At 48.3% G+C, this 27,200-nt stretch overlaps 6 protein-coding genes across 9 annotated transcripts; 4 read left to right on the top strand and 2 right to left on the bottom strand.

The window, feature by feature from the left end:
* The first annotated feature begins 4,689 nt into the window (after window positions 1–4,689).
* Window positions 4,690–7,877, top strand: PV05_05278 (uncharacterized protein). Its single transcript, XM_013461767.1, has 5 exons — window positions 4,690–5,657; window positions 5,715–6,043; window positions 6,098–6,186; window positions 6,269–6,398; window positions 6,453–7,877. The coding sequence occupies exons 1-5, from the start codon at window positions 5,458–5,460 to the stop codon at window positions 7,757–7,759; spliced, it is 2,055 nt and encodes a 684-aa protein (XP_013317221.1). The 5' UTR covers window positions 4,690–5,457; the 3' UTR covers window positions 7,760–7,877.
* Window positions 7,878–8,010: 133 nt separating this feature from the next.
* On the top strand, window positions 8,011–10,785 carry PV05_05277. 2 transcript variants are annotated; one of them, XM_013461765.1, is made up of 6 exons: window positions 8,011–8,246; window positions 8,323–8,623; window positions 8,700–8,916; window positions 8,977–9,008; window positions 9,062–10,453; window positions 10,504–10,785. In XM_013461765.1, exons 1-6 carry the CDS (start codon window positions 8,125–8,127, stop codon window positions 10,621–10,623), a joined length of 2,184 nt encoding a protein of 727 aa, XP_013317219.1. In that variant the 5' UTR covers window positions 8,011–8,124; the 3' UTR covers window positions 10,624–10,785. The 2 variants fall into 2 exon arrangements, with proteins under 2 accessions (XP_013317219.1, XP_013317220.1); XM_013461766.1 differs by having other exon boundaries at window positions 8,011–8,623.
* Window positions 10,786–11,885: 1,100 nt separating this feature from the next.
* PV05_05276 (uncharacterized protein) lies at window positions 11,886–13,023 on the top strand (the record flags this gene model as incomplete). Its single annotated transcript, XM_013461764.1, has 2 exons — window positions 11,886–12,470; window positions 12,559–13,023. 2 exons carry the CDS (start codon window positions 11,886–11,888, stop codon window positions 13,021–13,023), a joined length of 1,050 nt encoding a protein of 349 aa, XP_013317218.1.
* A 2,061-nt stretch (window positions 13,024–15,084) lies between these two features.
* On the bottom strand, window positions 15,085–17,797 carry PV05_05275. Of its 2 annotated transcripts, XM_013461763.1 has the most exons (3): window positions 16,616–17,797; window positions 16,405–16,558; window positions 15,085–16,347 (listed from the first exon to the last, which is right to left on the bottom strand). In XM_013461763.1, the coding sequence occupies exons 1-3, from the start codon at window positions 16,836–16,838 to the stop codon at window positions 15,723–15,725; spliced, it is 1,002 nt and encodes a 333-aa protein (XP_013317217.1). In that variant the 5' UTR covers window positions 16,839–17,797; the 3' UTR covers window positions 15,085–15,722. The 2 variants fall into 2 exon arrangements, with proteins under 2 accessions (XP_013317217.1, XP_013317216.1); XM_013461762.1 differs by having other exon boundaries at window positions 16,405–17,797.
* A 4,050-nt stretch (window positions 17,798–21,847) lies between these two features.
* Window positions 21,848–24,094, bottom strand: PV05_05274 (uncharacterized protein). The gene is made up of 2 exons (XM_013461761.1): window positions 22,631–24,094; window positions 21,848–22,581 (listed from the first exon to the last, which is right to left on the bottom strand). Exons 1-2 carry the CDS (start codon window positions 23,945–23,947, stop codon window positions 22,522–22,524), a joined length of 1,377 nt encoding a protein of 458 aa, XP_013317215.1. The 5' UTR covers window positions 23,948–24,094; the 3' UTR covers window positions 21,848–22,521.
* A 153-nt stretch (window positions 24,095–24,247) lies between these two features.
* On the top strand, window positions 24,248–26,691 carry PV05_05273. 2 transcript variants are annotated; one of them, XM_013461759.1, is made up of 4 exons: window positions 24,248–24,386; window positions 24,448–24,643; window positions 24,851–25,062; window positions 25,115–26,691. In XM_013461759.1, exons 1-4 carry the CDS (start codon window positions 24,309–24,311, stop codon window positions 26,609–26,611), a joined length of 1,983 nt encoding a protein of 660 aa, XP_013317213.1. In that variant the 5' UTR covers window positions 24,248–24,308; the 3' UTR covers window positions 26,612–26,691. The 2 variants fall into 2 exon arrangements, with proteins under 2 accessions (XP_013317213.1, XP_013317214.1); XM_013461760.1 differs by lacking the exons at window positions 24,248–24,386; window positions 24,448–24,643 and having other exon boundaries at window positions 24,819–25,062.
* The last annotated feature ends 509 nt before the right edge of the window (window positions 26,692–27,200 follow it).

Genomic DNA, 27,200 nt, shown 5'->3' with positions numbered 1-27,200 from the left:
AGAATATTAAAGATTATTAAAAATATCTCGAGTAAATATATAAGTAATAGAGATTTATATTAATTTATAAGTAAATAGAACTAATTAATATTATTATCTATTAAAGTTATAATAGCCTTAAAAAATATATTAATAAAATAAAGTAAATCTAGTCTAACCTTATTACACTTAAATATTCTTTAGGCGATAATATCTAATCGATAATCTTTATTAATAAGATTAGAGATTCCTTCGAGATTTTAACTTTATAGCTTTTATCTATAAATAAGGGTACGAGATTATTCGACGAGATTATTTAGTTAATATTCTTTAAGGAACTCTAAAAGAAAATAAATACGAAGATAGAAGTTACCTTTAAGGTTTAGAATAAGTATAATAACGATAACTTATCTTCCAATAAAAAGAATAAGAATAAGAACTCGTCTAGCGATAAGTATAATAACGACGATAAAGATATAAAGCTTAAGAGAGAATAATATTAAGAAGAGTATATTACTTATAAAATCTTTAATTATAAATAGACTAATTATCGCTTAAATCTATAAAATATAATATAGAGTAATAAAATATAAAGTAGTTCGTAGAAGGCTTCGAAAAGTAAGAATCGTAATAAAGATATAAATAGAACTACTAATATAATAATATAAATAAGTTTTAACGATATAGTTAAAGCTATTAGAAAATCTCTATAATACTAGTTTTAGAATAACGAGATTAAAACTATAAAGGTAGCTTATAGATATAGTTATATTATAACTATAAAAGCTAATCCTTATAACTAAGAGAGTCTTAAAGATAAAGAGTAAGTCTATATACTAGATAGCGAGGCTTCTTATTATATAATATATCGACGAGATAATTATATTAATTATAGAGCTATAACGATAGCTATTAATATTGTAAATAACGAGAAAGTTTATACGAAGGGCTATAGAGATATTATCCTTAATTACTTAAAAGACGACGACGTCGTAAGTATTCGATTTAATAAGGTTTAGTATATACTAAATCTTAACTACAATCTTCTTAATATTATATCCCTAAAAGAATAAGATATAGAGATAGTATTCGAAGATATTAGCGATATACTCGATAATCTATATAAGAATAACGATAAGATATCATCGATTTTATAGATTAGTAGGGTTTATCTATTAAAGATAACTAGTGCGTAATCGTAACTTTACTAGAAACTACGCGATATAACTATAGCTCTAGCGATAGAGGGTAAGGATATAGCGCGTATCTAGTATCGTCGGATAAACCATCTAGGAATAGATAATATTGAGAAGTTACGTAATATCGCTAACGGCGTAAATTTTAAAGGTTCTATAGATTATAAATACGACTATTATCTCCTTATAAATTAGACGCGATCTCCACGAAATAGAGTAACGTCTAGTAGAGTAACTATTAGAGGAGGCCTAATCTATATCGACTTATCTAGTTTATAGGATATTATTAGTTTATAGGGTTATACTATAGTTATCGTCGATAATTTTACGCGTTAGATATAAATTTACTTTCTAAAGATAAAAGACGAGGCTATTTATTATATAAAAGAGTACTAATAGCGATAGTCTAACACTAATTATCTAATTAAAGTAGTCTATAACGATAAAGGAAGGGAATATCTAAATATTACTCTATAGAGATACCTAAAGAATTAAGGTATCTCTAGCGAGCTAATAGTTAGCTATAGCCCTAAGTCTAATGGTATTACGAAGCGTATAAATTAAACTCTCGTAAGTAAAGTACGCGCTATAATAAAAGACGTTTATCTACTAAAGTTCTTATAAAAGAAGTTAATGGCGACGGTAGTATACCTTTAAAATCGTAGCTTATTAAGACTATTAGAAAGAAAGACTTTATTTAAGAAGATTAATAATATTAAATCTAATTTATTTTATTTATAAATTATTAGATTAAAAGTATTTATCTATATACTAAAGGAAAAATATAAAGGTAAGCTTATTAATAAAGAAAAGTCTTATATCCTAGTTAGATATAGACGAGGATAGTATATCTATTATATTTATAATCTTATAAAGCAATAGATTCTAGAGACGTAGAATATTATAATAAATAAGATAAACGATAAGAGTTATTCTAAGGAATCTATCGTAGAGATTAAGGATTTTAACGAAAATAAAAATATTACGGATACTTCTAAAGTATTATACTTATTATTTTATAGGGAAGAAAACCTTGAAATTAATATAATAAAGGTAAAATAAACTCCGCTATCTTCGAAGCTAGAACTATATTATAGAGAGCGTTAGCGATATTCTACTCGAAAAGTAATTAAGAATGTAATTATAAGCGCGGTTCTTAATACTAGCGTAGTTATAGATCTAAGAAATCTCTCTTATAAGGATACTATTAATGGTTCTAATAGAGAGGAATAGTATTAGATAATTACGGTATAAATTAAGGAATACGTCGCTATTAATACCTAGTAAGAAGTTCAATACTATCTTAGTATAAATATATTATTAGGGTATTAGGTTCTAGTTAAAAAGCTAGATCGTAAGAAAGCGAGATAAATTATCTATAGCAATAAATAAATTAAAGAATAGGACTATAACGACGTCTATATTACAACGGCTAGATCTAGTTCTATCCGACTATTATTAACTATTATAGCGATTAAAGATCTCGAGATAGAATAAATAAATATAATCAACGCTTTTCTTAATACTAGATTAGTAGAGAAGGTCTATATAAAACTTTTATATAGCTATAGTAAGAAGGGTATTGTCTATCGAATTCTTAAAGTTATATTTAGTCTTTATTAATCTCCGCGAGAGTAGTAGTAGAATATTTTAAAGAAACTTAAGGAACTAGGTTTTAAATAATACTAGGAAGATTATTCTATTTATATTAATGCGAAGGGTATAATTATTCTTCTCTACGTAGATAATTTAGTATTATTTACTTAATTAAAGATAACGATAGTATAGACTAAATAATAGCTATTAAGCGCTTATAAGATATAAGATATTAGTAATCTAAAGATATTTATAGATATCTAAGTATTATAGCTATTGAGATAATATATTTTTATCTATTAAGAAGACTATATAAATAATATTCTCGAAAAATATAGATTCCTAAACAATAAGACTATTAAGATATCGTTTAATAATAAAGTAGTATTAAAACTACGCGATCTTAAAGATCCTTACTCTAAAGCGATAGTTAAACAATTCTAGGAATAAATAGAATTATTTAAATAGTTAACGCTAGAAATATATCTTAATATAGTCTATATCGTCTCGAAATTAATACAATATAATACTAATCTATCGTCGATTGCGGTAGAATATATAAAATATCTATTCTACTATCTAAAAGGAACCGCCGACTAAGGTATTCTCTACTAGAAAGGTAACGAGATAGTATAAGTTAAGGGTTATTCTAATAGTAATTAAAGAGATTCTAACTTAATAGATAAACGATCGATATTAAGCTATATTTTTAAGCTAGCTAGCGATATAATTTTATAGACGTCGCGAAAGTAGAGAATAACTACGACGTCGATAGCTAAAGCTAAGTATATTATAGAGTATATAGCGATAAAAGAAGCTATCTATTTACGATAATTTATACTCGAATTAAGTAGATTCTAGAAGGGCTATCTAACGTTTATCTATAGGGATAGTACTAGTACTATTACGATAGCGTAAGGTTTAATATAGCTAAAGACTCGTTATATCGAGTTTTAGTATCACTATATAAAAGAGAAGGTCGCTAACGAAATAGTCGCTTTTAAGTATATCCGGATAGACGATATAGTAGCTAATAGTATAACGAAACTACTAGTATAGCCTAAGTTCGAGAGATTTCGACGATAACTAGGAATACGACGACTACAAGATATCCTAAGAGGATAAAGGAATAGCGCTCCTACGGACTAGGAATTATAGGTTTTTACGCGTATACCGCCGCTATCCTTATAGAGAAAGAGAGCGTAGGTAAAAGGGCGTAGTCTACATAGAAGCGCAACTAAGGCTGAAAAGGCTAAATCCGACGAGTTTTTTAAAACTATGTACTAATTTTCTCGACTAATTAGAGCGCTTAAAATTAGCATCAGAGAGAGTGTTTTTACGAGCACTAGATAGCGTTACGATATTTAATATTTTTAAGGGAAATTAGCAAAAAGTGTGTAAAGGTGTAAAAAGTTACTGAGCTGATAGGCCAAATTAATATAGGAAACGGTAGAATTTGTTTATAGCGTTGAACCAATAGGGATTAGGTGTTTACGCGCCAGAGCGATGGGGGGGTGTTGGCGACAGGGCAGTTGCCCAGTCACGTGAGTGTTGCCTGGATGGCTGCCTAGCCTCACTCTTGGCGCTACCCACCAATCGGCTGCCTAGTTGGATTTCTGTCATTGTTTCATAGATTTCTCTCTCTCTAGCCATGACATGACAATCAATCAGTTCTCTACGCATTAGAGTCCTACAGCTTGAAAGTGTCCAGGGGGGAAGAGACCAGAGCGTCCCAGGAGCCTAAGGTAGCCTTGCTAGCCTTGCTAGCCTCGCTAGACACCGTTCCACGTGACCTCTAGTTCGTCACGTGAATTTATGTCTGGCAGAGCTCCTTGGCATGTTTGTTACGTATGCTCGATGCCTTCTCGAATGTCATCTCCCCCCCTAGGTAGTGGCCTCATTCATCAATGATATTGACCACGGAAACCTGTCACTATTCCAACATCAAAGGCCCTTAATGATAAGTTCTGTGGCAAGGTGCCTGGAGATGCGACACGACTCCTGAGATACTTCTTGGCCACCTGGTCCTCGGTACGAGTGTGGTCCAGTCTGACAGCCGAAGCACGGCGTACATAACAAAGCAACACCACGCACTTCACAGCGAGGCACTGTGTACGATTGTATCGAGACCATTGAACCGGCACGATACGGTATGAGCTCCGAAGGGCTCGATAAGAGTCGACTGAGGGAATTGATTCGCAACCCATCAGACTCGGAAATAGGAACCGAGGTCGATTCCTTACAGCAATTGATCGAACATCGTCAAACACCGTGGCAACGTGGTGAAAGTCTTTGATCGACTCGCCACATGCAGAAAGGGTCTATCAAGCTGTTCGCTTCAACGTCTCATGGCGTGCTGCGAAAGCCGCATAACGCAATCGTGCTTCCCCACCACGTGAGCACGCGATTTCCCTTCATATAGGTATGTCAGCGAATAAAATGGCCTCATGCTCAACTATCAGAGAATTTCACCTTGCTAGTCATTACACAAAGGCATGTGGTACGGCGGTACTCCGTAAGTATCAGCGCTACGATTGAGGATTCCACATGTCGCCTTTTTGGAGGCGCGACTTCTGCATGGTGGACGCCATGGTATATCGTGGTATAAGTACCTCGAAGATGCACCCGGTAGGAATATGTCTTCCCAACTCACTCTTTCGGTGGTATTTCTCCTGTAATCCCCAAGATGGCTGTGCAACTTCTCACCCAGGCCGACGGCTATGGCGTTATCATTGGCCTTTCGGTGCTGTTCTGCCTCATTATCATGGCGGCTGTTCGCATACAGAAGAGGTACCTGGCGGAGGACAGCGATCATTCCGAGATGTTCATGGTCGCAAATCGTTCTGTTGGGACTGGATTGACGGCTTCAGCGGTCTTCTCGAGTTGGTAAGTTCGAGGGCAGTGACCTGAAGTATATGTGTTGACCATGATGGATTGATATAGGATGTGGATCAATGAAAGTGTCTTCTCAGCCGCCTACACGTACAAGTGGGGTATTGCTCTACCAATCTGGTGGGCAAGTGGGCTATCCTTCCAGATTGCGCTCATGGCAGTGCTCGGTATCGTGGCAAAGCTCCGCGTACCGTACGCGCATACCTCGCTTGAGATCATCAAATTGCGATACGGGAAATATGCGCACTGGCTGTTCATCCTCCTAAACTTGGTCAACAACATTTTTGGCTGCGGCAGCATGATCCTCGCAGGTTCTCAGCTGGTGACTGGGATGACTGGCATGCATGTTATCGCTGCATGTATCCTCATTCCTGCTGGAGGTAAGTCGGTCTATGGTCTATGGTGCATGCAGACGCTGACATTTACTTTCAAAGTCGTCACATATACCGCAGTTGGCGGCCTTAAAGCGACCTTCTTGACCGATTTCTTGCATACCACCATTGCTCTGATCCTTCTAATCTACGTAAATATCTCCGTTTCCATGAGGCTGTGCCTTGCAGCACGAGTCCTTTACTCTGTCAAGACAGCTGCTGACGTCTCTCCAGTTCTCTCTGGCGGTCTTGACCAATGAGCACATTGGCGGTCTCTCGGGCTTGTACGAGAAAGTAAAAGCCACGAATGTTTATATTCCTGGCAACTACGAAGGCTCACTTTTGACCATGAAATCCAGGAGCTGTAAGTCGTCATCAGTCATGTCACATGCAGGAATTCTACTAATCTGGGGTACAGCGCTCCTGTTCGGCCTCGTGCTGAAGTTCGGCAACCTTGCACTTGTGCTCATGGATACGGCCTTCTGGCAGAAATCATTCGCTTCGGAAGTGCAATCGGTCGTTCCAGCATACGACCTTGTATCTGTCGTCATCCTTGCCATCCCCTGGTGCACCGGTACCATCATCGGTTTGAGCGCCCGGGCAATCGAAAAGACTCCTGTCTGGTTCGACTATCCCAATACTCTCACAACGACTCAGGTGAATTCCGGTCTCGTGATGCCATACGTGCTCAGGTCTCTGCTTGGCCCTGGTGCCACTGCCGGTCTACTTGTACTCATCTTCATGGCCATCACGAGTACAGTTAGTTCGTCTATGATAGCTGTCAGCAGTATCATCTCTCTCGACTTTTTTCGCACCTACGTCGACCCTCGTGCGTCGGACCGCAAGACCCTCCAGGTGAGCCATTGGGGAGTTGTCTTCCACGGCTGCTTTATGGCTGGCTTTGCTATCATGCTCGAGTACGCTGGGGCAACAAACAACTGGTCCACCTACTTCCGGCCCATCGTTGCATGTCCTGGCATCCTTCCCATGATCTTAACGCTCCTCTGGTCTAGACAAACAAAGTTGGCGGCCATCCTCAGTCCCATCCTTGGGCTTATGTCGGGCATGGCAATTTGGCTTTCCCTATCATGGGTGTGGTCAGGTGCAATCAACATTCAAACTACTCAGGCTCAGTTGCCGGGCCTTTACGGCGCCATCACCTCTTTTTTCAGTCCCGCGCTCTACTCTGTCATCATCTCCTTGGTCTGGCCGAGCCAATTTGACTGGCGCGAGTTCCTCAGAATCGACCTTATCGAGGACGAAAGCCAACCGAACAGCTCTTTGCAGTCCAAACTACCCAGCAGCGAAGCCGTAAATGCGACGCTCGAGCCGGACAACATCCCCGAAAAAGGAGCCTTCTTCACCAGTGGAGCGGAGAGTGGCCCAACACCAAGTCCACCACCTACCCAACACAATGCTCGAGTCTCGCTCGACGAAGTGGTTCACCCTTTCGACGAGCACACACTCCGACATATCAAAAAGTGGTTCAAAATCGCCAGCATCTACTTTGTCATCAACGTCCTGGTCACCATCGTCCTTTGGCCTCTGCCTCTATACCGAGACTGGATCTTCACGAAGAGCTTTTTCGGCGGCTGGGTCAGCATGGCCATCATCTGGCATTTCGGTGCCATTTTCGCCGTCGTCGTGTATCCTCTTTATGACGGGCGGCATGATATTGCTCGAGCGGTTCGTGGAGTAGTGAGGGACTTGAAGTCGAAGAGATGAAATAGTACCGTTAGTGGTAACATTTACCGTATTCACAAGATAAGACCGAAACGCTTGTAGACCTGTTGAGAAGTTCCCGTATCACAAGACTTTTATATACGTACTGACTACTGAGTGCCAAAGACGCTTTGACCCTTTTAATGGACTCCTGTGACTCCTCCAGGCGGCAAGCAATTCTTGTTTGGTTACATAAGCAGGATAGCCTTAAGGCCCTCGCGAGACCACGGACGTGGATCCCAACATTCGTCCTTGATAAGTATAACTCAAAGGCGACATCAGCACCATCGATTGTGTCTCTTCTGTGCTGTTTTGTCCTCTGGGACTTTGTTAGCCCACGCCGTTAAGACGCTGTGCTTCTCGCCAAGATGGAAACGTCGTTGGACCCGTCGCGCCTTAACCCGGATCTTCGGACACTTCTGGCTGAAGCCTCGTTGGCCGGCACGAGGAATCGTCGTCAGCTTTCCTGTACACCTTGCAGACAACGGAAGTCAGTGATCCGAATAGCTTTCGCTAGCTTTTCAGCCAACCACGTCAACTCGAGGATGGGCTGATGGGCAGAATAGGTTGAAATGCAATCGAGGAAGACCATGCGAGAACTGTGCCAGGAGAGAAGCACATCAAACCTGCACCTATCCGGACTTTGCCAAACGTACCTCAACGAAATCGACCAAGGTGAAAGAGCGCATCAATCGCCTGCAGACGGTCTTTCTGGAGCTGTCCGAGAAGAATGATACAACAACCCAAAGTATTATCCAAGGCGGCGGCTCCGAAAATGTGCAATCGACGGAGCAGGAGAAATTGTCCCCGGAACACCTCCAGCAACAAAATGATTCAACGACGAAATGGGAAGCCATATTAGAAGACGTGCGTGATCCGTGGACCATCCCACCCTCTGCATCATGTCATATGTTTCCTTCCGCTCCAGCTGACCAACACCAAGATCACCGGGATTAGGGATTACTTTGAAGAAAACGACGAGTCCCTGAAACACGACATTGACAAACTGCAAATCGCAAGGCCCTCGCCCAAGGTCTGGGATGTCATATACGGAGTCAACCACCGGCAAAACATAGGTGCCTTGCTCTCATGCTTGCCCGAACGATCTCAGGTCGACAGGCTCATTGCAAAGTATTTTGAAATGCTGGCGTTTTTCAGACGTGAGTGACCGAGCAAAACACCCGCATCAAAGCACCCCCCAAACTGACGGATTTTTCCAGCTGTGATTCATCCTAAGCAGTTCCAGCGAGAGGTATAGACCATCCACCCCTGGCAGGTGCTCGAGCCACTGACATATTCTCTCAGTACCACCAATTCTGGAAGAATCCAACCGCCGTCTCGGTACCCTGGCTGGGGCTTCTTTTCTCGATGCTCCAACTCTCGGCGCAAGTGTCCAGCCAGCTTCGAAGCAACGCTTCGCAGCCTGTCCTCGACATGGACGAGACGGTGGCAAACTTCAGACACTGTGCGCTTGAATGTCTCACATTGGAAGACTACGCAAAGGCCGACATCCATCTGTTGCAGGGCATGCTCACGCATCTCGAGGCAGAATACTTCCAGTCCCTAGACCCTCAAGCCAACTTCTACATCCTGACCGGCACCATCGTCCGCGTAGCATTGATGATCAACCTGCACCGGGATCCGCGCCATTTCAGCAACCTATCCCCCTTCGAGGCCGAGACACGCCGTCGTCTGTGGCTGTGCATCGTCCATGGTGACATCCTGCTCTCCTTCCAAATGGGTCTCCCATCGATGATCCCTTACGGACAATCCGACACCGGCATGCCCAAGAACCTTCGCGAAGACGATTTCGACGAAGACACAAAGGTGCTTCCAGAAAGTCGGCCCATAGACGGCACGACCAACGTGGCCTTCTATCTGGCAAAGGCTCCTGTCATCGAATTACTGGGCCGCATCGCCACCCACTTGCAAGACGTCCATGTCCCCAAGGAAGCAGTCCACAACCTAGATGCCCAGCTCCGTACGGCACGAGCCGGCGTACCTGCATATTACCAGGTCCGCCCGATCGAAGAGGCTCTCATTGATCCCGCGTATGTCATCATGCGCCGCTACGCAGTCGATCAGATCTGCTTGACCGGGTTCTGCATCCTCCATCGGAAAGGCATGGTGGCCGCCAGATTCGACGAGCACTCCATCTACTCGCGGAAAGCATGCATCGACGCCGCCATGACAATGCTCGAGTACCAGAACGTCCGACATCACGAGAGCAAGCCTGGCGGGCGCCTCGCTGGCCTCAGAGGCACGATGCTGTCATTCACGAAAAATGACTGGCTTCTGGCCGCCATGCTGATATGCCTGGACATCCACCTGTCCACCACCACCGCCACCAAGTCGACCAACAAGTCAAGCGATCTCTCAATCTGGGGCCGCGACCGTCGTGACGAAATGCTCAAAGCGTTGGAGACCTCTTACTACATTTGGAAGGAATACAGCGCAGAGTCGGCGGAGGCCCTCAAGGCCAGCGAGGCACTGGCCGCGATGCTAGCCAAGATCCGGCCCGAGTCTGGTATAATGACCAAGTATGGTGGTGTACCGGGGTCATCATCGTGTGCGAATGGACGTTCCGAGTCGGTCCCCGACTCGAATATGACTTCTTGCGCTCCGCTTCAAAGTTCGACTTCTCGTGCAGGCCTGCAGGTCCCGGATATGTTTGCTGAGCCTGGGAATATCGATTGGGTACGCGTGTGTCATGGAGGCGTGTCTGGTGCGAGCTGACCTTGGCCTAGGATGAACTGGATCGTTATTTCATCAGCACTGGTACCGCTCCTGCAACCGTGGATAACACATTCGGCTCCGCGGAAGACTGGCTGAACAACGACTTGTGGACTATGTCCCAAGATTGCTGATCATGTTCCCTGGCGGCCAGGCGGCCAGGCGCCGCCGCCGACGACCATGGCCACCACCAAAAGAACCAAAAAAATCTCTCGCGGCGGTTCTCATCCCTCTCCATATTTTCTTTCTTTCCCTCCATCCCACAATCAAGTCCTCTACGATCCACATCTACTCCGTCCCAGGTCACAATGTGCTGCACCATATACCTGCTCCGTTCCCCCTCCACTCCGCTGGCCTGTCTCAAACCCAGACCCCGAACGCCGCAGCAACACAAACCTCCGCCATTCCTCGGTCTATCCTGTCTGCCAACGCCGTAGGCTACCATTCAATGCAGACCAATTCTCGCCGTCCCATCACGCGCACCTGTCTGGGCACTTTAATCCAAAACGCACCCAAGAGATCTCTCCATTCCCATTTCCATTTTTCCATTCCCTGTCCCGGTCTCGGCCTGCCGCGGCACATTCAAGCAACCCACTTCGCAAATCACTCCCCCGGCTGGATCGGATCGGAGGTACCGTTTTCTCCGACGCCTGCAGGTGAAAATGAAACCGCAATCGAGGGCGCTGGACATTCATTCCATTTCCGCTACAAGTTCCCCTTGAAGCCAAGTTGTGACGGGAGATCTTCGGGTCCTCCAAGCGTGCGGCGGCGGCCCTTGATTCCCTGCCTGCCAAACCAAGACGGCGACATGGGGCAATACTCTGTCTGGGTGCGAATTCCGGCTCTGGGAAATGGTAAATTGTGCTTCTGCTTCGATGGCTTCTGGTCGGGAATACAGATCTGGGTTGAGGCTTATGACTGGGTCGTCGCCCGCTGACTCTTCCCTCTCTTCCCTTCTATGCCCCTGTTCCTTCTTTCCCGTTTGGCCCTGTCACTAAGGTATCCTACATAGGTACAGTGGCGTTCCTCGAACCTCGCACCAGTGCCTGTATTGTGTTCCTTGCCTTCTTTCCTGATCGCAAGTGAACGGCATCACTGTCCGTTTCCGTTCGCTCGTTTGTAGGCCAAAAGATATCTCGAATTCAATGCAGGCTGCGGATATGTTCGCAGTCTCATTCCATACACTGGAGCGTGACAATCCGCGTCAGCGATAGCCTGGTTTCACTGGCACAAGGGGCGAAGAAAGGGTATAAATACTTCCCGTGGCACTCACTGGAAGACCCGAGCAATCTTTCGTTTGGTTCTGGCATGACTCTGGCAACTTGCCCTCTCGAGGCCTCGTTGGAACATCCCATCCCATCGTCACCCCCGTCACTTTGTTCTAGCTTTTGCAACCATGAAGCGGCAGTGTCTTGGGCTTAGCACACAGGGCATGCCGCACCGTCAAACCCTCGCGGAGAGTAGGTTCGACACGACTCCTCCCTCCACGATCAACGGCGCCATCCGACTTCCTGGCCAACACGTTCCGACGAGCCAATATCTCTCGACCGAACCTGCCCATATCAGAGAGCAGCCCCTCACAAATCCATATGGACGACCTTCGGCAGCCGTATCTTCCACGGCAGGTTTTGTCCAGACAAAGGCGCAGCAAACGGAATGCCCGCAACCACCGTCCGAGGCTCGAGAGATCGGGCAGTTCTTCGTCCACAGCACAGAGTACCCCAGAGGCCATCGCTTCTTCACGCCAAAGCCCGAAGAGATCTCTTTCCTGCCTCCACTCGCGATCAAACGTCCCGATCTTGCCGAAACTCGACAGCTCTCTCTGCAGCGCGTGCCTCCATGTATCCTCTTTGTCCAGTTCCCATGCAAGCAGCGGTGCCGCAGTCTGGGCATCTGCATTCATTATCAATTTGTGGTCCCGTGCGGCAAGTGTCCTGACGGCTTGATATGTCCGGCCTGTATGCGGAACAACACCCAGCAGGTAATTGCAGCCTCCTCCCCTTTCTCTAAAACCCAAAAAAATGCCAATTTGGCAAGTTCAGTGACTGATTCTTTTGCGAACTGTGCAGGCCATTTCAGCGAGCCGCAAGTGTCCTTTGCATCAAAACCCCGACCAGCCCAACCCTATCAACAATCGAGTGGAGGATTTTCTGGCGACGGACCCGCAGAAGGCACTATGTGACGAGATCCTGGCTAGGTCATTAGCTTGCCGGTGGGAAGATACTCCAGGTCTTACGCAGGCAACAAACCAGTGTGAAGGAGAAGATGAAAGCTCGACCGACAAGGATCGCTTTACTAGAGAAAGCACGCCACGGAACCTGGATGATGTGCAGATGATGGACAGCGTCATGGAACAAACCGAGGAGAGCCAGGACGGCGAGATCTATACGCTCGCTCCACCAAGTTCTGTGCTGCTCGCTGATCCTGATGCGCAACCCTCAACTTCGACCGATTTGGCCACGTTCGACTTATTTGGTGGTCCTCTGGGAATGCAAGTATCGATGCCGCAGCGATTTGGCGGACGAGGAGCGTGACGACGAGGCAGAGCGGCAGAAGGCATTTCAGCAGCAGAGTCAGAAGCAATGATGCCTCTTGATTCAGCTGTCTGCACTCAACTGATTGCTGGGAGCAATGGAGCAATGGAGCAAACATTCGAAGCTCAAGATGGGCGGCTCATGATAACAGACCAATTTACCATAAGAACAATGAAGCACCCACCTTCATAGAGAAAATACTGCGAACAACTTGCAGCCGGCACTACCACAGTGCCGAAACAGTGTTCCAAGGACACACTCGGATTGCATGAGCAAAAGAAGGCTCTACCTCAGAGGATAAGTCCGAGCAACTACATAATCCACCCCAACCACCCCCTGGCTGTCACAGAGATGGTACGGAGTACTTGTGCAGAAGACAGCATTCCGTGACACACATCAAGACCTGAAACTTGAAGTGTTCAATCGTATAATGACAGCTTCGTGGCGGCGTCGGGAAATGTTCAATGTCACTGCCAATATGCTCCACAAACCGCCTTGACGCCGAACCTATCCATCCCGGGACCTCAATGCAAGCAGTACGCAGGGTATAATCAACAGTGAGCTTTCGAGCACAGCGGGTCGAGAAGAGCAAGAAGGTGTCCATCATATGGCAAACCCCATGGCCAGTAAACGTGGAGCGTTCCGCATGAGGCACGAGGAGCTTCAGGACTCATCAATGTGGTTGTGGCCACCGACTTGTCCCAATCTGGAGCGCTTCAACGCTCACACCAAGCAGCTTTCATACCTTTCATCAGTCAGGCGCCGACCGCAAGGGCCTTAGCATCGAACAAGGTGTGATGCTAGCGCGCTACAAGATACACCGAAGTCCGAAGCGTCAGTCAAATGTTTCCTGGCAACCAGCCGCATCACGACTCTCTAGAACTCGTTTGGTTGAGCCTTACCTTGTGTGCCTCGGTAGCGAGGTCAGGCCTGAAGAGACATATGTCATCGTGCCGCCGCATTGACGTCCGGGTGGATATGTCGTTTTGAATGCCTTGAAATCCAAAGAGATATTCATGGGGCATACTCGTATCAACCCTACTAGAGCGGACATGGCTGGAAATTCGTCATGGTCCGAGTTTGGACGCCTCACCACAAATTTAGGAGCTGAGCAGCTAACACTTTTTGTGCACTTTGCAGCAGGTGGGCAAATAGTTGGTGTGCCGAATCAGGCAATGCGTGTGCACTTGATGTGAGATTACATCGTTTTGCCTAGAGAAGGTCGTGTCCGGTCGTGTGATTGCCGGGGCCCTGCTGCTGGCGCCAAACGCAACGGATGTCAAAGGGATGAGAAGGTCGTTTTCTGAAAGGAATGCTAGCTCGTCAATGATGACTTGACGTGCGAATCGGACTCTCGAAACACGAAAGGGATAACGGAACTGGAGTCGCACCCTGGTCGGTGCGCTCGGCACAAGATGAGATGGAGGGCGGGTGGGGATACAAATTGTAGCAATCACAGCTCGTAGGAAACGCCACTGACGCAGCGGCGCATCCGAGCTCAATGTCCCAGGTTGCGACATTAGTTCGTGACACGTCGGGGATGCCAGCGTCCCGCCGGCCAGTAAATCAAGCAAGGGTCAGGTTTGGGGACTTGTCAGAAGTGATACGACATCATCATATACGTAGTAGTGTAGAAGTGGAAAATGAGACAAAGGTAGCGAGGAAATGATGGAAGATTGAGGCAGTCATGACGGATTCGCGACTGTCGACTCTCGACTCTCGATGTGGTCAATGACAAACAAACTGCGCCTACGTAGTTCCAGTGCAGTCCTCCGTATAGTCCACCGTACAGCCCACCAGGGGTACGAGTCACTAGTAAATACGAGCACGCACGAGTTACCAGGTATGATGAAATGGGGTCTGCCGTAGATGATGTCATGGCTGTTTCTTCCACTTCTTTCATCGCACGTGAGACGATTCCCCAAACATCACCCGTACCAGGCACCCTACAGGCATGGCACCTATTTCTTCCCTTGCTGGGTGCCATGCAGCAATTGGGCTCAGCCAAACAATTCACAAGGAACACGAGACACAGAATATCATGGGAGCCGTGAGAAGACGTTATTTGCACACATATTTCTCATTCATGTAGAGGCTCTTACTCAATGCGCCGCAGTCACAAATTCCGACCCCGGCACACTATACCTCATATCACCCAATCGTGCAGTTGGGACTTCTAGACATCCCGCACGTCAAACACAGTTTGGTATCAACGTAAACCCACTTGAATCACAGTCCTCCCACGCTTCCCCAGTCCTCGCCGGCCATGAAGTACCATAGCAAACTCGTTGGACTCCGACGCTGACCCTACTCTTTCCTGGCCCGCTGCTTCGCTGCCATGAGCTTCCGGGGCTCACCATGCGGAAAAGCAGAAATCATTCATGATAGGAACCGTCATCGCTGGGTATCAAGTCGTCACAATAAACAATATAGATAGAAATAGCGAGTGTCGTGAATCGAATAGAGTGGCAATTTCTGATGCCGGTGTCGGTGCGGCAAGCACCGGGCTTTTTCCGTCTGCTGCCCTTTCTAACCCCCTGTTGTACACGAGCCCCACGCTGCCCCGAAGCGTGAGCGCTCAAAAATGTTGTATCATCAGCAAAAAAACCGCCCAAGGCACTGTCCAAGAGTGCCTGAGGATTGGCCTATTGAGATGGCCAGCAAACTGCTTTTGAAACCATTTTTGGACAACCAGACAATTACTCCTCGGTATCTGAGTGGCTGGTAGTCGACGTGCTGTCGCCCTTGTGCACCTTCTTGTGGCGGCGCAGGTTGGAGACGACGGAAAAATGACGACCACAGCCTTCAACATCGCAGGCGAACGGCTTCTCGCCTGTGTGGCTGTACATGTGCGTTTGGAGCGAACTCGGTCTAGTGAAACGTTTGTCGCAAACCTTGCATTTGTGCTTCTTCTGGGTATTGGCCGACATCTTGGAGGAAAATTGGCCCATCATAGACTGAGGGGCTGGAGGTACAAGCGGAGCTCCGAGCAATTGCGTCGGTCGTGGAAGTGTTCGCGACGCCGCCATTGACTCATAACCTGCGTCTGAGGCAGCTGAGCTATAATCTGTGGCAGAGTCGGCAACGGAGCCAACTGAGCTCGGCGCATAATACGGATAGCCGCGACCCGACTCATTCGAGATCGACGAGTGAGCAGAGGCAGTCTGCGGAAAACCATATGCGTCCGTCGAGGCTCTTTGAGTCCGGGCTTCGTAGATGTTGCGGGGCGTCAAGTCCTGAAGGTTTTGGTGGCTGAGCGCCAGCATGCCTCTAGAGGCGTCCAGCTCACCGAAGCTGGCCGTCGCAGCGCGAGAGTTATCGACACTAGAACAACATAGTTAGACCAGGCGAAGATCATCTTAGGTGTACGAGTCCACTTACTCGGACATTTTTCTGTGTTGTTGTTGCTGCTGCTGTTGTTGAGCAAGAGATTGTGCATAGCTTATGGAAGAGTATGATGGAGCGTACGACGACGTCGTCGTCGCCGTAGATGCAGAAGGATAAGACTGCTCGCCATAGGTCGAGCGTGGGATGTCTTGAGGAAAATTTAGTACATCCGTGCCAGAATATCCAGTGTTAGAGTAGTCGCTACCTTGAGCCATGGAGCCAGAGACAGGTGGCATGTGTGAATACGGCATTGACATGGTAGACCTGGAACTATCCGTCTTGGACAGACCAGGAAAGGAGGTGTTGGACGTGCTGGTCTGATGCGACCACGGGTCACTGAACTGCGGCGTCGTATGCATGCTGGGATACATGTGGTCGTAACCCATGCCGCCGTATTGTCGAACTTGGTTGTCAATGACCATCGTCATGGGGGCGGTGTTCTGAGGGCAGAGTATAATCGAAAGGCTTCGAGGTGAAGGGCCACGTTATGTGTTGACCTCGCTCAAGGCAAGATATCGAACTTGGTAGCAATAGAAGGGCCAGCTGAATACTGGTTCCTGGAACGTGTAAGACGATCCAACTCTGACCGAGGGGATCGGCGAGTGTTATGTAGGATATCGTGTGGAGAGCCTGGAGCCGGCAACTGCCAATGAGAGATCCACAGACGATCGGTGATGATCTTTTGCTGGAGTCGTCGATAGCGGAATGAGCAGTGCCCCTTTGACTTTTGATAGCAGACAGTCGTAGCCTTTCTGCTGCGGTGATGCGCAATCCTCAAACCAGTTCGGCGAACGGCAGATCGACAGGATTGGCTGTTGTAGGAAGGTTGGAAAGCCAAATGGAAGCAGTTGAGTTTCAACGGTCGTGGTCAGATAAAAGATCTGATGGGATCTTTCTCTAATCTCGGGTGTTGTGAATAGTGGTCAAGTGTGATTCGCTCTTTATCTCTCGAGTCAATGGATGTTTCTCAGAGGTGACCTGTCTTTCAGGCAGGCAGGAATGCTGAGTAGATGAACTGTGTCTTGAAGTATGAAAGGATCAGGTCCGTTCGCGCAATGTGTGGGGAATGTGAGGGTAGATAAGTTTGTTTTGAACAGCACGGAAGCTTGCAAGACAGTGCCAGTGCTTGCATCTGTAAAGTTACGTCGGTGGGAGTGACCCTTTGCACTGTCGAGAACCCTGATTGACCGGCATCATCACCCTCACGACTCGGACTGCCCTTGGGCTCTTGTTAATGCAGGGTGCTCTTAGCTCGAGATGGCAGTTGGATGGCGTTCGTAGTGGAGAGGGTAAAGGAGAGGTTGACTGGAGGGATACCCTGCGCCAGGCCGGAGTTGATGATTTCGGTGGAGGCAAGAAACCAGGGCAGGGATTCTTGTCAGGAGCCTGGTCCGGAGTCAGTAAGGCTAGCGTTGGACTGGGTGACTGGGCTCTGTGTGATGGAGGTTGGTCTCAGCATCGGCGAGAAGTGAGGGACCCTGGATGAGGCTTAGGGACGGGCGACAGGGTTGCTGATTCGGAAGTGGGTAGATGAGGGAGTGGATACCCACCCGTCTTGATGCCAGATTGAAAGATGGAGGCGTTTTCTTTGTGATGGAGACTGCCGGCCGTGTTAGAGAAAACAGAAGACGAACGGGATGGAGCACAAAGAATTGCAGCGGCACAGGCTTATTGGCACGATGACATCTGCGGGCATTGATGGGGGGCCACTGGGGGCTTGAGTGGCGGCTTGTGTCATTCGTCTCACTGCAGGCGTCGGCAGCCACCCCGTTGTTGCGCTTGTTGGCTTGTCCACTGGGTCTCTTGTCTGAGCAGTGAGAGGTCGCCCATTAAATGTCGCCAAGCAGTATTCTGATTGACGGAAAGTGACCGGTCCTTCTGGAGTTGATAGTGAAGGAAGTATAGTTTCAGAGAGAGGATACTTGGTGCAAATACTGTGGTAGAGTACTAGAGATAATGTGGAGGGAACTACGACAAGGTTTCTGTTAGGTACTGGGAGAGAGGGTTTGGATGAGGCAAGAGACTCTCAGGCCGATACAGAGTTACCACCCAACCTCTACCGTACGTGCACTGGAGTGGATGATGCATACCCTGGGTATGTTCCGTCAACAGGCGGTGTGCGCGCAGATACAAAAGATTGCAGGTGCAGATGAAGAAGCAATAAGTGGCTTGAAAGGCCTACCAATCACAGAAATAAACAGTACTTGCCCTTGTCTTCTCGTTATACTCCTACGTAGCCACCTTTTGTGATGACTCAAATCAGGGTCCCAAACGAAAGTCGCTTCGATTTCTCACAGCCTCAAAAAGGGTCCAAGGGACACACCAAGTAGAACAGTACTACTATGGTACTGTACGATGATAGAACAGTAGCCAGGGTACTCCGTAAAGTTTTCTTGACTCATGAAGCAAGCTTCGAAGCCACCGGACAATTACTATAGTACGGTTCTCCAGCGCGACCGAGTATCCAATCGACCCCGTGCCCTCCAATTTTGTGGCTTACAGGGGTTTCGCTTGTTCCCTGTAACTGCTGCCCTGTGCGTGCCCTAGGCATTCCTAGGCCGCTAGAAGTACAAGGTGCCAAACGCCACTGACGCGGCCGCTTTTCCCCCTCGAACCTTAGGAGGGCGCCCTCTTTGTTGACTTGCTAACTTCAGCCATAGCGAATAGCGAACACAACTAACATTTGACAAGCGGCTTGTCATCTCTTTTCATCCTCTAGACAGATAGTACTTTGACGGACTGCCCTACGCTCCTAGCCTAACCAGAAGCTGAGATGCAGCATCCTTAGCACAAAATACTATGTACTCATTGGCAAACTGTCTCCACAAACAAATCCCTTACGAGTCAGTCCTCAAATGCCCACGACAGCAACAGTATCAGCTAGTCAGGTATGTGTGTGCCGACATCCGAGAATCCCCTCTTGTCACTTAGTATGGTAAAGGCCCGTTCAGACCTCTTGGGCGTGCAACAATTTCGATGCTGTGGTAGACTCCCGACACTGCTCATGAGAAGCCCATCCAGCCTGGTCTGCAAAGCAGCATGCAAGCAATATCTTGGTGTTGTCCAGATCGACGCTGATCTGTCTATCAAGCTGGGGAAGAAAGGGCGCTGATCCCGCCCGTTGCTTCGGGTTTTCCCTCGCAGATACTCACCGTTGCATCTGCAGCGATGAGTTTCAAAGTGATGCGACCACCTTCTGTGTACCACTCACCTTACCTAGGGATTCATGCAGAACTTCCAGCTGCCTTTTTTGCCACCTCCATGGATGCACCTTCCCTGCCAGTAAAATGTCCTTGTTCAAGATTAGAAGCATAGACGAAAGCGACCCTTCAACTCACCTTAGTTTCAATCCAGAGGATACTGGGAATACTTAGCGCTGGAGCCCACCATTCCCGGTACCTTGTGACTCCGGTTACTGTGATTTGATCGCTGATCTGGCTCGCGTACTGCTCAGCCTCCTTTCTGGAACACCTCCTACGAGGGTACCCAACGATGCACCAGGCACTACTCGTACAGGGTTACACAACCCTTCACCAGGTCGACCGAAGACCCTGCAGACTACTCCAGGGCTCAGGGAAAGCCGGTCTGATATCCGACGCAGGGTCTTCAATATGTGACCATTCTCATTAGTTGTCTTGACTTCACTGACGCACTCAGTATTCACCATCCCAGCCTCAATTTCTTTTATTATCTCCCGACTGAATCAAGACAATCAACTTCGGTCACTTCCTGCCTGCGCTATGCTCACAGGATTCTCCGGCTACTCCACCAGCAACGCCATCGCCAATCTGCAAGTAGCTCTGTTGAAGGCAGTGGAGTCCAATTCTGAAACGAAGCCAGAGTTATCGGCTCGGAAGATTCTGCTCAAGGATGCTTGCAGTGGGCTCCGTTGGCGCTCGGGTGGCGTCAAGCCCAGATCAGCAGATGCCCTGCCAGTGTCTGCCCTGCTTGAAAGTTGAGACCCGTCACAACTTGTCCAGGGCAATCAACGGACAGCAGGCGCGCCACCAACCCATTATTTGCCTGTGCTTCGTGTTCTTTTTCCGCTGCTACAGAGCCGTCGACGTCATGCGGACCTCTGTTGGTGTAAGGCATCTCCTTCTTATTCGCCCGAAGATATGATTCCATGGTACCCCATGAGGCTCGTTACTCGTACTGTGATACTTTGTCCCTTCAGCAGTGGAATACCGCAGTGCGAGCACGAGTACTTCGTAACCAGATCTTTGTCCAAACCCGGTACTCACGGTCGTTGTTGACCATGGCAGAGGAAACGCACTCGCAGGAGACATATACCACGCTCCTTAGGCTGATGCAATCATTGCGGCTGCCGAAGTGACCGGACTCTGTGATCCAAGCTCTACAGTTAGCACTCAAGAACCAAGGACTGGAGGTCCTGCCGCCCTTTGGCCTGGTGAGCCTTTGCGTTTTGCGCAAGCACGCAAGACGGCCCAAGATGACTGGAGCTAACGTACGCGGTGCGGAGCAGTTTAGGTCAACCTTTTATCCCGATCTGGCAGAGTTGAATAAATGAGCACTTTCTCCGCTGGGGAGTTGAAATTGGCTCCATACCATCAGCGCTTTCTAGTTTTTCGTGCTTTTAGGCCTTGACGATACAGCGTTGTTGGTGGCGTTTCTCGTTTGAGCTTGATGCTGGAAGCTCAAACTGCTTCCGGCTGTTTTGGCTCTGTCTTTTGAGTTTGTCGGCGCTTTGGGCTCTTGATGCAAGGCGGAACTCAAAGCTCAGGCTGCCTACAATGCGTGAATGCTCTACCAGCTGTGGGAGGTGAAGTGGAATCATCACGGAAGCCCAAGGTTGGATCAAAGGTCGCCAAACTCACTTTCTCCTCCATCGTACTGACAGCGAGTCGAATACCAAAGATATCTGATTCAATGCTCATTCAATGACGATGTGTTTTGCACACCGAAAAAAGTGCAAAAGTGACCAGATGTGACCAATCTGTTTGGAGCCATGTCTGGGTCTGCTCAGCTGCTGATTCCTGATTCCCTTGCAAAGGCTAGGCTTGAAGGCATCGCCTCTTGTGAAATTGGACTCTGCGAAAGGACTGCGTCTTCGAAGCTTCCCCATTCTTTCCCATCGAGCCATCGACGATCTTTGCAGATCCGGGCGCGCCATTCTGGTTATTGTCCGGCCTCCTCTATGCGATTGCGCGCATGCTCCCCTTTTTTTCGTTTCCTACTGTACTGTGTTCAGTAAAGCGCGGGACTTCTGAGGGTCTGTGAGATTTAGTCTCGTAGGAGAAAACTCGCTAGGACAATTTCCATCACATCAGGCTAAGCGAATAGTCGTCTGCGCACTGACCGTCAACCAAAGCACTATCGGTCTTGAAACTCGCAGCAACCGCAATTGCTTATTTTCGCGACGTCCTGCTGCCACCACCAGTGTGCAAGTTACTTTGACTGCGTCAGATCGAAAGAAAAAGAAATTGGACAGCGTGAAAGCCTGGCATGAGAAGACCGGAATTTCGAGTAAGAAATGGCCTTGAACAGAACGCCCACAATCATATTCCCAAGTCCAGTACTCCGTAGTCCAAAGACGCTGCGCTTAGCAATCCTGCCGTGACAAATTCCGCCCCATACTGTCTCGAGTCAAATTCTACTCCATAGGAACCGTCAACGCCCCCCTGAAATTGCCCTTGTGTATCCATGAAGGCTGGTTGTGCCATCCAAACAGCCAGCCCGTCAGGCTGAAGTTTCGATCCACAAAATATGTGAGCAAACGGCACTCTCAGCCGGCCCAACCTGTATCCCAGGCACTTCCAAGTATTTCCAAAGCTGTCACTTCCAGTGAGATCAACCGGGGTAATTATCAGGATGTCATGGCGCCTGCCGCACGACGACCCGAACCTCAAAACATTGTTCCCGAGGTGATGGACGTCGATGAGCAGTCGGAGTGTTGATCGTTGCACAGGGACAGGCTGATCTATTTGTCCAGATCAACAAGGCTCCTGCTCTGTCGAGGACCCACAACATTGGACGAGGCTGCACACGGAATTTAACATGACACGACGAGATTCTGCCTTTCATGCCAGTGGTCCTCTGGCGCCAGTGGCTTCCAAGTGGGTGTACACTTGAAAGAACGGACAGCAATGCCTATCGAATTCTCTTCAATCGTTCGGTTTGGAAGTGTAGGCGATCGTCGAAGCGGTCGCTCTGCGGCATGGTTAGCAAGAGCCAGAGTGGCGATGTGTGACACACTCACCTTTTCTGCAATATTTTGAATCAGTTGGTTCTGTTGTTCAACCTCCTCTCCTGTGGCACGCGCCAACAAATTGAGACGCCTGGCTGCGCCAGTGAGGTCGTCAAGATTTCGATCAATTTCACCCTCCATGGCATCATCCTCACTGTCAGCCTCGAATTGATATTTGGCTCGTTCTGCCAGGCTTTGCTTGGCTTGGGGTCCCCCTGGGGTGTCTTCCAAGCCTTTGAAATTCTGGTTCATCCGTTGTGTGCTCCTGAAGGCAGCTTCACGAGTAGCCTCACGAGCTTCTCTTTCGGCATGGTGCCGGTCCATGATCTGCTCATCCCGTCGGGTGCGTCTTTCCTTTGCGGTAAAAGGATTGTTGACATGCACTGCGAACATACTTCTGTTCAACGTCTTCAATTCCTTGGTCTTGTCTTCGGCGATATTGATGTGGTTGTTTCCAATGTCAAGATTTCGGTCTGTGTTGTGCATTCTTTCGCCCTGTGCTCCAAGCCTAGCAAGGGTGTTGCGGCCCATCTCCTCAGCCTGGGCAGCAACTCGCAGAGCATTTCTGGTGGAAGCCACATCCTGCTGTTTCATGAACTTAATCTCCTGCTTAGTTGCCTGAATGTCCTCCTCCTCCTCCTCTTCAGCCGTGAGTTGACGGTCACCGTATGCCCCAAAGCTTCGATCGCCACCTTCATTGGCGTTGTTGTACTGATAGTCAGGAGGTCCGCCTGGCTGTGGTTGTTTCTGCTGCATACGTTGTTGGGCGCCTCCAAATAGTTCATCACGGCTGGAATCGTTCTCGTAGAGACTGGACGAGCCAAGTCCCCCGTAGCCGCCTTCGCGTGATGTGCCACTGGTTTGCTGTATGCTGGCATAGGGATTACCTCCATTGGCAGCGCCTCCATAGCCATTTTGATTGCCAAACTTCTCGGGGCCATAGCCTCCACCACTGCCACCATAACCTCCTTGAGGAGGGCCAGTCTTGTTATCACCGTAATTGCTTGGTTGATTCCCGGCATATGGATTTCCCCCACCATGTGACGGCCTCTGTTGACCAGGGCCTGGTAGACCAGAGTAACTCCCTTGAGGCCCTGGACCCGGACGGTAGCCAGCCCTTGGATTCGAGCCCGGACGTGCCTCACCTTGCGGAGGCACAATGCCAGCACTCATCTTTGCCTGTGTGTACGGATCTGGAGGGATGGCAGGCTGTGCGTAGGGATTGTTTGAGGGAGGAGCAGGAGATTTGGACTTTGAACGGGAACCGAACAGGGCGAGTCTGCCGGAGTCTTCATCGTTGTCGCCTTTCTTGAGACTGAATTTGCCCATTTTTGAGAACGAAGCCTGGAAAACAACAAGGAATGAAGAACTGTAGAGTATGTCTAGATTTGTCCTCCCAAGAAGACTGCTTTTGAGGCGGTAATCTTGGGAGAGTATTGAAGGATGTCGAGCTGAAACGCAGGGACGTGGCTGACGGGGCGGTGCAATGCAGTGAAGCCTCCGAGCCTCCTCCTCCCTCGGCTTCTAGAACGAGTCGACCGACGTTCAACCAATCATCTCACGTCTTGGCGTCACCAGCTCGAGTTGCAGTCTGTTTGGTGAACGAGATATTAACCGCTGCCTACTCGACTCCGTTTGCATTCCACATCTGACACATCGACAATAGAGATCAAATTAGGAGCTAGGGCTGATGGCCCCCGTCATTGACGAAGAAGCCGAACACATCAAGACCAAAGCCAGAAAGGATCTTCTAGAATTGCTTGAAGGCGTACGAGACAGACATCAATGATGCATTTTGTTCCGTATGTCCTGGCTAACAGCTACCTCAGGTTCGGGGAAAGAAGAACTTGGTCATCGGGAGGGACTTGACAGGCTTGTTGAGCCTCTTTATCCAGTTTCCTACGCTCAAGGACTATGGCGTAGACAAGGTCTTCGAACTCGAAAATGGCAACACCGACTCCTCCCAGAGGAACATCGTGTACCTTGTGCACGGCGAGAAGGCACCTTTGGTCCAAGCCGTAGCAGGTAAGCTAGCTCCCTGGAGTCCATCCAACTACGGGACTTAAAAGAGAATGCGCGGACTCCCTTCTCCATTCCTCGCTGTCAGTCTAGCTCCCAACATCAATATCTATCCGATCCTGGAAGCGGCATTTCTCGATTCAGCGCATCTTTTTTTACCTATTGTTTGTGAATGATTCATGGAATGCTGACAGTCATATCTCTCTGTTCAAGAACAGATCAAGAAACTTCAAAGAAACGGCACGGTCGAACATGAAATCTCCGTTATCTGGGTACCAAGGAGAACGCTAGTATCCAACAAAATCCTTGAGGACGAAGGCGTACTAGGCGATGTCAATATTTCGGAACTACCACTTTATTTCCTACCGCTGGAAGACGACATGTTGTCGATGGAGATGGAAGGGGCTTTTCACGATTTATATCTGGTATTTGAGTTACCTATGCGCAGAAGTGGCATCAACTCTAACCTCTCTGTAGAGAAATGATTCATCATCACTGTACCTTGCTTCAAGAGCTCTGATGCAAATCCAGCAAAGACATGGCCTGTTTCCGCGTATCTTGGGGAAAGGTGATAATGCCCGAAAGCTGGCCAACCTGCTACTTCGTGGACGAAAAGAACTCGACGCCGACGAAGCCGCGACACAGTACACGAACATGCCAAGTACGACCATCGAGCAACTCATTATCATTGATCGTGATGTCGATTTTGCCACCCCCCTCCTGACACAGTTGACTTACGAAGGATTAATCGATGAGCTGATTGGAATCAAGCACAACCGGGCCGAAGTCGATTCATCAATCATAGGCGCGGTCCCTCAGCAGCGAACCAACACCGGGTCCTCGTCGACATCACCACCTCCAGCCGTCCGTCAAGGTCTCAAACGCAAGATTCAACTCGACTCGTCTGACCCCTTATTTGAACAGCTGCGATCTTCCAACTTTGCTCTGATTGGGCCACATCTCAACAAAATCGCCCGACGACTCGAGTCTGACTACGAAGGGCGTCACAGCGCGCGTGGCGTCAATGAGCTGCGCGAATTTGTGAACAAACTCCCGGGCTTCCAGCAAGAACATCAGTCTCTTGCCGTCCATACCAATCTTGCCGATGATATGACCAAACACACCCGGTCCGACACATTCAACCGGGAGCTCGAGATCCAACAGAACATAGCAGCCGGTACCGATCCAATATATCAGCATGACACGATAGAGGAGCTCATCGCCCGGGATGCGCCGCTCAGCACCATTCTACGCCTTTTATGTCTAGAGTCTACCATTTCCGGCGGTCTCCGGCCCAAAGATCTAGACTCATTTCGACGCCAAATCCTCCACGCGTATGGTTTCCAGCATCTCATCACCCTCGACGCGCTTGAAAAGATGGAATTGCTCCAACCACGTTCTTCCGCATCGGCGCTCCTCCTGCCTGTGGGTGGTGGGGCAGCCCAGTCCGAGAAAGGCACCAAGACAAACTACGCGTATCTGCGCAAAGAGCTTCGGCTTATCATCGATGAGTACAACGAGCAAGACCCTGAGGACGTCGCCTATGTGTATTCAGGCTACGCGCCGCTAAGCATCAGGATGGTGCAATGCATCCTGCAGAAACAATACCTTCAAGCTCTCCACAAGTCACCACTACCTTTGACGCCTACCAGTACAGGTTGGACAGGATTCGAGGACATTTTGAAATCAGCTCGAGGTCCGACCTTCAGTCTTGCACAGAAAGCCACAGACGAAAAGGCGGCCAAAGCCAAGGCGGCTCTCGCTGGCGCAGCGGGTTGGAAGACCATCTTCGTAATGTTTCTTGGTGGTATCACTTTCACGGAGATCGCGGCCCTGAGGTTCATTGGGCGGAAAATGGCCGAGTCTGGACAAAGGAAGAAGATTGTGATTTGCAGCACTGGCGTCATCAGTGGGAGAAGTATAATGGACGGCGTTATTGAGAAATCGAATCTCGGCTCGGGTCTTGCTGCATGAGAGAGCAAGCTCATCGGTCAACCGCTCGCCGGAGATGAGATCTTAGGGCTCGAGAAACAAATAAACGCGGTTGCTTCCCATACCTCTTCCTTTGTGTGATTTCAATGTTGCCAAATCTGCATGCGTACTATCCTTTCGCCCGAGAGCCTGTTGGCTTGGAACGAGTACTTTTGCTTTTCGTGACATTCTTTTTTTGCGCACATATATTCCTTCGTCACTTTTGCATACACTCGTCCAACCTTTCGAGGTAGTACGACAGTTGAGTCGAGCTTGCTCATCCCTTGAAGAAAAGAAAATGGAGTGGAGCGGAGTGTGAGTGGCAGCATAGCTGAGCGGCTATTTCGATCGTCGTGCTTCCTTTGCCTGCACAGAGGCACACTGCAACGACAATATCTCTTGCCAAAGCAGAAAGCAAAATGGTCATTAGCATGAGCTTCGGCATTCCACCTCATCAGACACACGTGAAAGCATCCGGTACGGCAGTATTTCAGATTTCGGCCAAGAGGAGCAACGAGGGCGGTGCTGCCGCCCGCCCACATAGCAGAGGAAAACTTGAGAAACCAAAAACTCAAACATAGAAACCCGCCAA

The sequence above is a fragment of the Exophiala xenobiotica genome (genome assembly GCF_000835505.1).
Source record: "Exophiala xenobiotica strain CBS 118157 unplaced genomic scaffold supercont1.3, whole genome shotgun sequence".
In the NCBI taxonomy this organism is placed as follows: Eukaryota; Fungi; Ascomycota; class Eurotiomycetes; order Chaetothyriales; family Herpotrichiellaceae; genus Exophiala; species Exophiala xenobiotica.
This window is presented reverse-complemented; position numbering and strand designations above follow the sequence as displayed.

Coding starts and splice junctions, on each gene's coding strand:
- PV05_05278 (XM_013461767.1), top strand. CDS start 5,458: ATGGCTGTGCAACTTCTCACCCAGGCCGACGGCTATGGCGTTATCATT. Junction 6,044..6,097: donor TATCCTCATTCCTGCTGGAG/GTAAGTCGGTCT, acceptor TTACTTTCAAAG/TCGTCACATATACCGCAGTT. Junction 6,399..6,452: donor GACCATGAAATCCAGGAGCT/GTAAGTCGTCAT, acceptor TCTGGGGTACAG/CGCTCCTGTTCGGCCTCGTG.
- PV05_05277 (XM_013461765.1), top strand. CDS start 8,125: ATGGAAACGTCGTTGGACCCGTCGCGCCTTAACCCGGATCTTCGGACA. Junction 8,247..8,322: donor ACACCTTGCAGACAACGGAA/GTCAGTGATCCG, acceptor TGGGCAGAATAG/GTTGAAATGCAATCGAGGAA. Junction 10,454..10,503: donor AGCCTGGGAATATCGATTGG/GTACGCGTGTGT, acceptor ACCTTGGCCTAG/GATGAACTGGATCGTTATTT.
- PV05_05275 (XM_013461762.1), bottom strand. CDS start 16,838: ATGACGATGGTCATTGACAACCAAGTTCGACAATACGGCGGCATGGGT. Junction 16,348..16,404: donor CAACACAGAAAAATGTCCGA/GTAAGTGGACTC, acceptor ATGTTGTTCTAG/TGTCGATAACTCTCGCGCTG.
- PV05_05274 (XM_013461761.1), bottom strand. CDS start 23,947: ATGGGCAAATTCAGTCTCAAGAAAGGCGACAACGATGAAGACTCCGGC. Junction 22,582..22,630: donor TTCAAAATATTGCAGAAAAG/GTGAGTGTGTCA, acceptor ACCATGCCGCAG/AGCGACCGCTTCGACGATCG.
- PV05_05273 (XM_013461759.1), top strand. CDS start 24,309: ATGGCCCCCGTCATTGACGAAGAAGCCGAACACATCAAGACCAAAGCC. Junction 24,644..24,850: donor TTTGGTCCAAGCCGTAGCAG/GTAAGCTAGCTC, acceptor TCTCTGTTCAAG/AACAGATCAAGAAACTTCAA. Junction 25,063..25,114: donor CTTTTCACGATTTATATCTG/GTATTTGAGTTA, acceptor ACCTCTCTGTAG/AGAAATGATTCATCATCACT.